Genomic DNA, 12,417 nt, shown 5'->3' with positions numbered 1-12,417 from the left:
CACTGAATTAGCGATCCACCAATGAGTGGCTCCCACATCAATCTTTTTGCTCTACCGGTCAGGAGCCAGAGCATCGCCTGTGCTCTAGGAATTGGCATATTTACGTCCAGTAAGTACAACCAGTGATTCAGGTGGTAATTGGACCCTGATACTGGGGAGAGAGGTCATAAAGGGATGCTTTGTATTTTTTATCCACCATGGGGTGATAACACACGCCTTCACTATCCCCATGAAAATCTTGTGTGCAGGTCCAAGCATGCCCTTGAGCATGGAAAGGTATTGCATGGACCTATGGGTGGAGGAGAAGATATCCACGAGCAAGCCCTTCTCTTCAGGTGGTTTGCACTTCCATCTTGTGGAAGGTGGCTACACGCTGAAGAACCTCATTTAGTCATCGGTGAAGACTTCGCAGGAAACATGTCAGTGTCAGCTGGTGGCTCAACATCGTAATCGTCCCAGGAGTCCCCACAAGGATGTGGGTCATAAGGTGGGTTGTACAGAGATCCTGAACTATCCCCCCCCCCCCAGATGGAAGAGAGCCCTGAGGTGAATATGAGGTAGTGTCCACAAGTAGTAGTGGAGAAGCAGGCCTAATAAGGAGTGTCACAGGAGGAGAGTTAGGTGGAGAAGGCAATGTAGCAGGTGGAAAGGTGCTTTTATCATAGTGACGATGCTTTCAAAACTTCGGCTCCAAAGGTTGATTCAAGGCCACCTCAAAAGTCAATTTCCTCTTAGGAGGAACAGGGTCTTTAGGCTTGCCAGAGGCTTAGCTAGGATGTGACAAGTGGTAGGCTAAATGCTGATCCTCCGCTGCTTGACTCGAGCTCCTATTGGAGATGCTGGAGGACAGATGGTAAGAGACCTTAGATGCAGACGAGGTGGGCGTAGGCGCCTATATTTTCTGATCCAACGGGTTTTGATGTCCATGCGGAGCAAAGGTGGATTTTCGCTTCGAGGGGTTTACCTCTGAGGTGGGTCTCGTGGCTGGTTACAAAGGCAGGAGCCCACGTGACAGTGGAGAAGCTTGGGTGAGACTTGGAGGAGGACTTCAGCGCCAAAGTGTAAGCGGTTGTCAAGTCGGATCCTTCTACCCAGTGACCAACCATGGCATTGTGGTAGTGGCAAACCGGTGGCCTGTGAGCTTGAGGCTCTAACCTCCGCAGAGTGCAAATTCGATTAGCAGTGTGCTGGGTTGTAGTACACACTGAAAACACTTCTGACTGGCACAGCGCCCGCAGCGGCTCATCTTCCTCAACGCTGGAATAGGAATTCTTGGCCAGCGATAGGAACTCTATGTCAAGGCCAATGACTTCCTGATGCTGGTCACCCTCAATGTCTTGGTCTCTTAAGAAGTTGGAGGCATCATCCAGTTGTCAGTGCACCATCGATGTGGATGTCATACGACCGGCCTGACAGTTCAAAGAGTTGTTTTTCATTTCGGAAGGAGAGACAGGCTGTGCAGAAGTGCTCCTGAGGGTCGGTAGACGAGCAGAGGTTACAAAGTATATGGAGGTCTGTCCTTGGGTACCTAGACTGGCACTAGGGACAACACTGAAATGGAGTACTTTGCATAACTAGGACATTCTTGCACTTTGAGGATGGTGTTGAAGGCCCGAGGGGGCCAGGCCCTGAGCAGGGTGTTACAGTGTCTAAATCTAGGAACCGACTAGAAAGGGTGCGCAATAAATAGAACTGGGCACACAATTGTACTTTCTTCCGGCGAGGAATGGATCCGAATGAGCCCAGCGAGAAACCCACACAGCGTCAAACCGAAGCTCTAGGGGAGATATGCCACAACCAGATGGCAGAGAAAAAACAATTTAACAATGGAGCTGATGCCCATGCACAACAACTGAAAGTATGTGCTAGGGCACTTGGGGACAGTCGGGGACAGTCACATAGGCACGACTGGTGGCATACAGTGAGCCCAGAGTGGAGCTTAGCAAAGCATCCATCACAGAATGTGTGTAAAGATAGTGGCAGATTCTTAAAGCTGCGTTTTACATTTCACAAACTGTCATGCAATGTGAGTAAAGCACAATTATGTGTTTATCAGTTCCCACTGAAATACATTTATTTATATGGGGTAGATCTGGATGAGGTAACAGACCTCAACGGGACAATCTTATCAAGCGCAAACTTCAGTCACGCCTTAAAGCAGGGGGAGTCACAATTGGGGTTGTCAGATAGTTGTGGCCTTGATCAATCAAGAACTGTCCCCAGTACCTCCTGATTTTACTTGATTTAGTATTTGCCACATCTTTGGTTCTAAAACTAAACGGAACCAAAAAATGGTCTGTCCAAACCATGCGCAGCAGCTTATTGACCCTCGGTGCCTGCATATTTGAGCAGATGAGATCTAGCACATGCCCTGCTATATGGGGTGGGGATGTGACTACCTGGGCTAAATCACAACCAGAAAGAGCTGCAATAAGATGAGCGCTATGAAGGGAGCTGGGGTTGTCGACGTAGAGATTAAGATCTCCCAACACTGTAAAATTGGCATAGTGTGTGAATAGCTGGGCTATGAGGTCTACCAGTTTCGGCGTGTGACTGTGTGGGAAATTAGGTGGCCTATAAAGCAGCAGCCCAGCAAAGGAGAGAGGGGGGGGGATAGTTTAATACAAAAGATTAGGCATTAGATGTTGCCGATCTGGCCCAGGTTGGAGGTCGAAATCTCCCAAGAGTCTTTAAAAATATTGGCCACCCACCCTATGGGTGTAATACCTATCTCCACCCCTGTTGGCACACACCATTTGATACCTTGAGGGAATCGCCAGGGCCACGCCAGGGTTAGTTCCTTCCCTTAACCACATCTCTGTGAGGAACATAATATCCCAAGAAGTATCCACAAGGGATTGGCAGATGTCCTCTGGGTGCTTAGGTAGTGACCTGCAGTTGATTAGGTAGGCTTTAATATCAGTGAATCTGTGGGTCTGGTGTATGTCGTGTTCTGCTTTTCCCACCTTTTGCGCTGGCCTCGTGTTGAGAGTAAAGTCACAGACCAAGCAACAAAACTCCCGGCACCCTGCCACAAAGTCGGTGCACAACATGCCTGAACACGTCTCCCCTTTTAATGCCATAATCTCATTGTGCGCCCATCTTAAAGTCCTGCAGCTGTCCTTTTGGGCAGCATGGCTGGCACTGGCAGTGATCCAGATGTAGATTGGCACAGACGGGCTTGACAATGGCGCACCCGCTGCACGCGTCCGCGTTGCTGTGATCCAGATAGAGCAGCCAGTAGGTGGACTGGGCTGCTAACTGTACCAAACAAGCATTTTCAATGCAATAGGTCTCGCATTTGCGAGCCTTTAAGCTATTGGCATTGTCAATGTCAATGCCTTTTATTCATGTGTTTTCAAAGCAACACATAAAACAAGGCCTTGTTATTTTTAATGCCAATAGCTCAAACTCTTGCACATGCGAGAAAACTTTAATGGTGGCCGCGCCCATCCCTACCTGTAGATGCTGCGCTTGTATCCAGATTACAGAGAAAGAGCTGCGCACAATATTAAGTGAAAGTGCATATGGGGCATTTTCACTCTTAGTGGGAAAAAAATGTAATTTAGAAAGCTTCTGTAGCACTGCTTCTAAAGTGAAAGCGGCACATGCTATTAATTACATAAATAAATAAGTGTGGCCGCTAATGCGAAAGCGGCCTGCGCTGTAAAATAAATAATTAAATAGGCGTGGCCGCTAAAGTGAAAGCGGCCCGTGCTGTAATTTAAATAAACACATTAGTAAAAGCGTGTGGCATGCTGCGATGTCTTGGGTGGAGATCATTAAAGAAAACAGTGCTCACCGACTTAGAAAGCAGACAGTGTAACAACACAAGTAAAATAAGCGCTAAATTCTGCTTCAGATCACTAGACATTCCCACATGTATGATGCCTGTACCTGTGTATCATTTGAAATGTTTTATTGTAGCGCTGAAGAATGTCGACACAGTGCAGAGCATACTCCCACGCTTTCCGCAGGATAAATGAACCTCGTATTTGTTTACGTTTGCCATTCTGGAGGGAAGGCATTTGTTGCACTATTGAATGAGCACATAAGACGGTGTACTTTTCCCACTCCTTCAGTGCTCATTGGTGCCTGCTGGGAGGCGACCGCCTAGATAGAGCAATTATGGTGTTTGTGCGTGAGTGAGCCAGTAGGTGTTTCCCAAAGCTGAAAGTTGTAGTGACTTTGCAATCGCAACAAGGACACGGCTCGGAAATGACTGCGGCAAACGGGCAAAGTCCAGTCTGACGAGATCTCGCCTCGTGGGTCTCCTCCATCAAGTACAAGGGCGTACACAAGTTCTACGAATGGACGGGTTGTTCTTTGACTTTGAGAACTGTAAAAACAAGTACCCGCCGGGCCGCCGCGCTGCCTGCGACGACCCGGAAGCGGTTGGGAAGCCGGCCAATGCCATCGCGGCCCCAACCGGAAGTCCCGCCCCATCGCGGCGAGAGACAGAAAGAGCTGCCCGAGGAGCCATGAAGGCTCCGCATTGAGTCCCGGTCCCGAGATGGGGGACCGGGTGAAGAGCGTCCGGGCGCATGGGGAAGGCGGGGCTCTCATGTGGTGAGAGAGCCCCGCAAAGCGCTACCGCCGCCCGAGCAGCAGAACCGCCGCCGAGCACCGCCAGAACAGGTGAGTGTGTTGAGTGAGAGGAGGGGTGAGTGGGGGTGGGGTGTATGCGCGTGTGTCTGTTTGAGTGTGTTTGTGCGTGCGTCTGTCTGTCTGTGTGCGCGCGTGTGTCTGTTTAAGGGGGGGTGCATGTGTGTATATGCAGTGTGTATGGCTTTCTTTGTGCGCATGCGTGAGTGACGACGTGCGCGCTCACGAGGTACAATCTCGGAAAGAGAAAGCGCGTGGAACATTGCTGTCCTCATTCCCCCAGAAGTAACAACATAAGTCGTCTCGCCCTAGACAGCAAAGCTTCGCTTTCGTCTAGGCGAGACCTAAAAATGGCATCGGATTTTGTCCCAAAGAAGGAAGTGAAAAATGGCTCGCCTATTGGAACCTACCATGCAAGAGGAGCACCCGCAGTCGGCCTTCCTCACCAAAGTATGTGCATTTTAAAAATGTCAAGTATATATATATATATATATATATATATATATATATATATATATATATATATATATATATATATATATAAAACAAGCTAATAAAATAAGGCAGTCAAGTGAGATACATCGATCACCAAGGGAGCCCAAAACCCCTTACTGTGCACCCTGCAACACGCAGTAATGCACACAGCTAAAATAACATTAAAAAAAGCAGGTAGCAGCACGGGCTTGCACACTCTACAAGCCTGCTGCTTAGCCTATCTCTCCGTACCTGCCCAAGTGAGAGAGCCTGTGGTGATCAAAGGATTCTCACTCACTGCGACTGGGTGGGAATACTAGATTTAAAATAGTTGTCCTGTTTAGAGCCTCATGGGGGTAAGGAAGCAGGTGGACTTGCAGTCAAACTTTCATCAAAGGCTTAAACCTATTTAGTTTTTCCTTCCCCTGAGCTCTAAATAGGGCGCTAAGAAAGAAATATGAACATAGAAACCAAATGGGTTGTTATATATGGTAGGTATAAGTATGGAAGTTTCACAATTAAATGCAAAAAAATAGGATACTAACAGAATCTATGTGAAGTCATAATGAAAGCCAATTAGCCCCGTGAGGCATTGGTGTAATGGTTGCAACATGCGGACTCTGGGATTTAGGCGATACTAATTTCCTTAGTACATTCCCACCTGTTTTGAATTCAGACAGGGTACCCTTTGAAAGTACAATTAACCCTCAGGACACCCTAGACTATTTTAAATCTAAGATCCCACCTAATAACCAGAGCTCCCTTGGCTACCAAGGTTGAGCTTGTCCAGATACACCTAAGGACTCTATGTCGAAGCATTCCGCTTGCAATTCCAGTGGGTGAGAGTCCTTTTATTCCATAGGGTGATCCCTTTGGGCGGGTACGGAGGGACTGGCTAAGCACTGTAGGGTTTCCCTTCTGTTATTGTATAATCAGCATCTACCTATAATGTCTGCGCTTGATCTACAGATCGGACCTCACAGCATTCTTTCTAAAGATGATATATGAAACAGAGCACCACCCTTGCCATCGGTTTTATAACTGTGGCTGGAAAAGTACTTTATCAGGACTTTCCTCTTCGACGCGGCTGTAAAGATAACATTTCAGCCTTTACCAGGTCCCACGTTTATGCCCTGTATGTATGTGTAATGGAGCACCCCATAAAAGGAATTTCAGGGTTTCTGGTCCTAACAATGCATGGAATTGTTCTTACACCTGAGTCAGATACAAGGTTTTTTCCCTTACCAGCACCTTGCCATTAATACACTGAGCCAATGGCAGCCACTGAAAAACTTCACTGAAGAGCTCAAACATCTGAGCTGTATATTTGGCTTTAACTTCTCCTTCAAAACCGTAGATCTGATTCATGTTATCGGTCTCGTGATTTCCTGCAAGAACCAAAAAACAATTAAGCCCCAGGAAGAAACTGTGAGTCGGAGAAATAGGTTAGAGAATCGAGAGAGTAAAAAGTAGAGTACGAAAGATTAGAAACTAACAAGCAACTGAGATGGGGTAAAGAAAGAAAAACAGGAACAAAACAGAAGAGAAGTTGGCTCGGTGTGGAGAGACATTTAACTTGGTAGGAACACAGAAGTAGTAAAACAATTAATTATTAAAACATAGACAAGAGACAAATGAGAGAGAGCTGGAGCCAGATCGTGGGTAAATGTAGATGGGTAAGGGATGGGCCAGTACAGGTAATACAGGTACAGTCTATCAGGAAGAATGGAAGAAATATAAGAGATACAAACTGTGAGCAAAATTCAAGTGGAACTTTTAGCTCTGCTTTTTCAGATTGCCTACTTGGACTGTCTCTAAAATGAACGGGTCAGAAACTAATGGGGCTGTATTTACAATCCTGAGTTCGTTAATAAGGACCTCTCCTCCAGAATATGAACTAACAGCACACTGTCAAGGAAAGCATTCATAGCTTAGTATATAGAATGGGGTTTGGGAGCACACTGCCTCACAGTCCCAGCACAGTTCGCCCCTTTGCATCCTGGTAAATGCAGTACACAGTTCAAACTTACTTCAAAATTAGCAGGCAGCATTTCCAGCAACCCCAGATGATTTTTCTTTGCTCTCTAATACTGCTGCTCTCTACTGAAGATTGGCTCAACCCAGAAACACGTGTCGGGTTATACAGCAATGTCTGCACCAACTTTGGTGAAAAACTCCAGCTAATTTTGAAGTAAGTTTGAACTGTGTACTGCATTTACCAGGATGCAAAGGGGTGAAATGTGCTGGGACTGTGAGGCAGTGTGCTCCCAATACCCATTCTGTTCAAACGGCTCCCTTGAGCCAGCAAGCTGATGAGCTTTGGAGATGCACCTGTGTGCTTGTGAGTGGTACAGTGATCTGAGAGAAACTTGGCAGCATTTCCAGCCACCCCAGATGATTTTCTTTGCTCTCTAATACTGCTGCTCTCTACTGAAGATGGGCTCAACACAGAAACACGTGTCTAGAGATATACAGCAATGTCTGCACCAACTTAGGTGAAAAACTCCAGCTAATTTTGAAGTAAGTTTCAACTGTGTACTGCATTTACCAGGATGCAAAGGGGCGAACTGTGCTGGGACTGTGAGGCAGTGTGCTCCCAACCCCCATTCTATAGCTTAGTATATATTTGATATTTTTAACTGAACATCTACAGATGCTGGGAGTAGATGTGGTGGTGTGAAAATTTAGCAAAAAACAAAGCTCACCCACCTCCGCTTCTTTCTGGAATGTTTTGGGATGATTAGTCAATCCAGTTGTGAGGAAAAGGGTGGTGGTGGTTATGTTGTCCTAAAATGCAACTTCCCCATGCAATTCCCATATGGATTTTTGAACAGCGCTACAGCGAAAATGTCTGAACAGAATTACACATTTGACAGAAAGTAAGACCTTTACCAAGAAAGCTTGATTTTTGTGATTTGGTGTAAATGCATTTAGTAGTTTTTGAAAAATTAAGGTACAAAATGTATAGATCTCTGGAGGGTTGGGTACACGGGTGTCTTGTGGGTAAGCAACTTCAAATAGACCAATCTTATTGTCCGAGGGAGCTTTTATCACCCCCATCGGCTCCCTCACTCCTGTGAGAGCTTATACTCTGACTTGCTAGCTGCAACATGAAGAGAATGTTGTAACTGCCATTATAGGACACAGGTACTCGGCTGAAATGCCCGAAAATGAAAAAATAATGTATACGGCCTTAGGGTCATCCTGAGCCGATGTATCTTGGGGTGGGTGGGGTTCAAGTTCCAGTGGGACTCCTCAACCACCCCACAACACACAGGACCAAATTTAACTTTAGTCCCACAAGATTCCTGCATGATTTAAAAACAATTAAAAGTCAGGGTGGGTGTCCTTTCGAGCAGGCTGGGCCATGCGGCCACCCACGCACGGCAAAGCTTTAAGGAGCACAAAAAAATGCTTTTCAAGTTTGTAAAAGACAATGCATCTAGAGGATATTCTTAGGCATTAGTTGTTCTTTCTTTGTACCTTCATGACTGTTTGCAGTGCTACCTGCCGGTGGGCAACATAGCAACATTGTACAGTAGACGTTTTGTGTAAAAAGCATTGTAGGACAACGAGAATGTGTCCCTGAACAAGTATCTTTTTAATGGAACATTGAATAATATAATTGTTGAGAGAATTTCATGATTTTTAAAGATAACATTTAGTAACATCCCGAATTATCATAAATCTGTGTGTATATGGGTGCGTCAGAATGTATTAAATCTGAAGGTATCATAAATAACCTTTTGTTGCCACTGAATATGGCTAGTCCAATAAAATTAGATTATGGTTGAAGAAATACTGTGTTAATCTATCCCTGTGGAGAACCCTTATTGTTACATAGTGCATGCTCAGGTTCAGATAGGGCTTCCGCTTTCCTACTTAGTTAGGCTAAGATATCAATACAATTGTGCTTAGTAAATTTGTTAGGTTGACCAAGTGGCTGCCTTACATGTGTCAGCTAGTGGGATATTACCAAGGAAGACCATAGTTGCTGCTTTATTGCCTGAAGAGTACACCCCGGGGTTTTAGGGAGGGCTCTTTTAGCTTTTTAATAGCAGCTTTGAATGCACTTGACTATCCATCTGATAATTCTAGCATTGGAAATAGGCTGATATTTGCAAGGTTTGACCAAGGCTATAAACAACTGATCAGACCTGCAAAAGGGACTGGTCTCGTCTATGTAATACAGGACAGCGAGTTTAACATCAAGGATATGAAGGGTTCCCTCCTTTATGGAGTCTGGTTGAGGGAAAAAGACTGGCAGCTCTATAACCTGTTTGAGGAGGAAACAGAAAACCATTTTGGGAAGACACTTTAGGACGATTCTGAGAATGACCATGTGCCTTTAGCCCAGAATGAAGGGTTCTTGGACTGTGAGGGCATGCAATGCACCAATGCGTCTGAGAGCCGTTATGGCTATGATAAAAGTTACTTTCCGCAAGAGAAACTGAAAGGGAGATGCAGAGGCTCAAAAGAATCTGTGACCCCGGTGAGGACCATCCTGAGGTCCCATGCAGGGGCAGATAGGCTGTTTTGGGTGGGATGATGTTCTTGAGGTCCTCAATATAGGCTTTGATTACTAGGATGAGAATGAGGGAGGAGTGTTCCCTGTTTTGCATGTGTGCAGCTACTGCAGCTAATTAAAGCTGTACAGAAGTGCAGGCGAGGCCAGGCTTTTGTAGACGGAGAAGATGAAAAATAATGTCCTGGACACTAAGTATAAGAGGTTCCAGGTAACTGGATATGCAATAGTTTAGAAACCTTTTCCATTTTGAAGTATAGCAGACCTGTGTGGTAGGCCTGCGAGATTCATGCAGAAAATCCATGCATTCCTGTGGAAGACAGAGGAAAGCAAATTCTAAGACCTCAGGCACTAGATTACTAAACCAAGCTGCCTGGGGAGTGGGTGCCCAATCTGGCCTTAGTTGCATGTGAGAAGGTCCAGCCTGTTGGGAAGCTTCTCTCTGGGTCTGATGAACATCTCCAGGAGTCTCGAGTTCCACAGCAGTGTGGCCCATGTGAGGACCTTCAGGATAATGCTTAGGGAAGGTTTGTTGAATCTTTCTTACCATATACGGAAGTGGGAGAGTCGGAAAAGTATAGACAAACAAAATCACTGACCAATTAATTAATAGCGCATTGCTTGTGAACTATGGGTATGGGTTACTTGAAGGCTAAGTTTGGGATTTTTTTTGTTGGATGGAGTGGCGAACAAGTTTATCTATGGGGTGCCCAGCATTAAAAGTAGGGGAGTGAACTTGCAGGAGGAGTTCCTTTTAGTTGACTTGTTGATGCGTCCTGCTGAGTAGGTCTGTGAACTCCTAAAAGGTACCCCGCTAGAGGGTGTATGTGGTGGTGTACATTCCAGGCCCACGTCTTCTGTGTTTGTGCGGCGAGAAAGGGAGATAGTGTGTCTTCCTGCTATGAAAGGTAATACATGGCAGTCATGCTGTCTGTCCTGAAGAAGACTACCTGGCCCTGAATGATTTGAAGGAAGGCCTTGAGAGCAAGGCATATGGCTAGCGATTCAAGGTTCGCAATGCAGTAGATCATCATCCTTAGGAAGCGCATGAAGTTTCAGATTGTAACTTGACGAATGGGCTGATAGAGAAGTAAGATCTGCTAGAATGCCAACGCCCCCTGCTGGCTTGGGCTGGCTTTGTCTGTGACTCCACTGAGTAAGGACACCCAGAAAGAGGTGGATATGCAAGGGTCGTAGGTGACACTTGTAGTCAATCCCAGACAGTGAAATATGGAGATTGCAGCTTGGGTAAAGGCTAGATATTGTTGCTTGACTGGGTTCCTAATCAGCCAATCGTCGAGGTAGGGAAAAAAGTGGATGGCCCTCTTAGATGAGTGACTCACTGCTAAGCACTTTATGTAGACCTTTGGAGCGGTGGTATAACTCAAAGGGAAGCACTTTGAATTGGTACTGACGACCGCTTACCACAAACCGGAGGTAGAGCTGGAGGGTGGGATGGATGGGGATGTGAAAGTAGGGTTCTTCAAGCCTAGCACGGTCCTGTAATAATCTTGTCAGAGCAGAGAAATGACATTCTGGAAATGTGTCACGTGGAACGGTTTTGACAGAGAGTATTGATTGAGCAACCTGAGGTCTAAGATTGACCTGTGGGAACTGTCCTTCTTGGGGTTGAGGAAGTAAAGACAGTAGACGCCCTTGACTCTGTGGAGAGCGCACTCTTCCTGTGATTTCTTGATGGAGCTGTGCCTGAACCTCATTCTCTAGAAGGCTACAATGTCATCTGCTGAGGGTATGTCTGTGGGGTGGGGGGGATGTTATGAGGAGTTGTGAAACGCTCTGGGCAGTAGCAATAGTAAATCTCCGTCAGTACCCACTGATCTGACCAGCGAAAGAGGAAATCCTGAAATCTTCCCCCTAAAAGTGAGATGTGATCAGGGTGAGGGGGTAAGGAAAGCAAAGTCAGTGTTTAGAGATGAAATCTCCTTTGCCAGTGCCGCCCCAGCCTTTGTAACTGTACAGGCACCCCAGGTCCCCATGCTGGTGGAAAGGCAACTGATGCCACATATATGAATGGGTGGGATCAGTGGATGTGGCCTTCGCACCTCAAAGCTGCTGCTTCCAGAACCTTTCTTCTTTACCTTTCTCTAGCATCATCACCAACCTATAACCCAAATAGGTGTTCCCAATCAAAGGGCAGGTTGAGGAGATGTTGAGGAGATGCTGCTGAACCTCCGGCTAAAACCCCAAGATATGGACCCAGGTATGGTGTCTGCGAAAGACACTGGTGTTACCGTCCCTGGATGCTTTGTCCTTCGCATTGAGGTTGCAATGGATGGTAGCGTCGGAGATGGTCTTGACCTCAGACACTAAAATCTACCTTCCTGAACTCCTAAGGTAGATGCTTCACCAGCTGCTGCATTTCTTCTGACTGTGTTCTATCATAGCATGAGAAGAACCCCATGGAGTTTGCTATACATCATTGAGTAACTGCCCATATGACCACCCTCTTGCTGACTTTATCCAGGTTCTAGTTCTCTGTGTCAACAGGCAGAGCATGGCCTGTGGCATGAACAGAAGCCTGCTTGTGGAAGGTGCACAAGACCAATGGGCAGGTGGGACATAGCCTCCAATGTAGATAGGGACACTGAGGGAGGGCACGTACTACTTCTCCATCCTGGCTGTTACTACTCTGGCTTTGAGAGGTTCCCTGAATGTCTCCGGTGAGGACTTGAGCTAGCCTTTGCATAGCCAAAAATACCACCCTCTGCTCAGACTTTGACAGTGTCTCAGAGGAAATATTCTTCCACTTGGAAGCTGTGCATATCCACTTTGTGAAAGGTCGCTGCCTGCTG

At 46.3% G+C, this 12,417-nt stretch overlaps 1 protein-coding gene across 2 annotated transcripts in view; it reads right to left on the bottom strand.

Moving 5' to 3' along the window:
• Positions 1-12,417, bottom strand: part of PPP5C (protein phosphatase 5 catalytic subunit) — a 253,241-nt gene that overhangs the window by 65,340 nt on the left and 175,484 nt on the right. For both annotated transcript variants that reach the window (XM_078660986.1, XM_078660987.1), the window contains exon 8: positions 6,325-6,467. In XM_078660986.1, coding sequence (XP_078517112.1) covers positions 6,325-6,467 — 143 coding nt within the window. The remainder of the gene's footprint in view (positions 1-6,324; positions 6,468-12,417) is intronic.

The sequence above is a fragment of the Lissotriton helveticus genome, chromosome 9 (genome assembly GCF_964261635.1).
Source record: "Lissotriton helveticus chromosome 9, aLisHel1.1, whole genome shotgun sequence".
In the NCBI taxonomy this organism is placed as follows: domain Eukaryota; kingdom Metazoa; phylum Chordata; class Amphibia; order Caudata; family Salamandridae; genus Lissotriton; species Lissotriton helveticus.
This window is presented reverse-complemented; position numbering and strand designations above follow the sequence as displayed.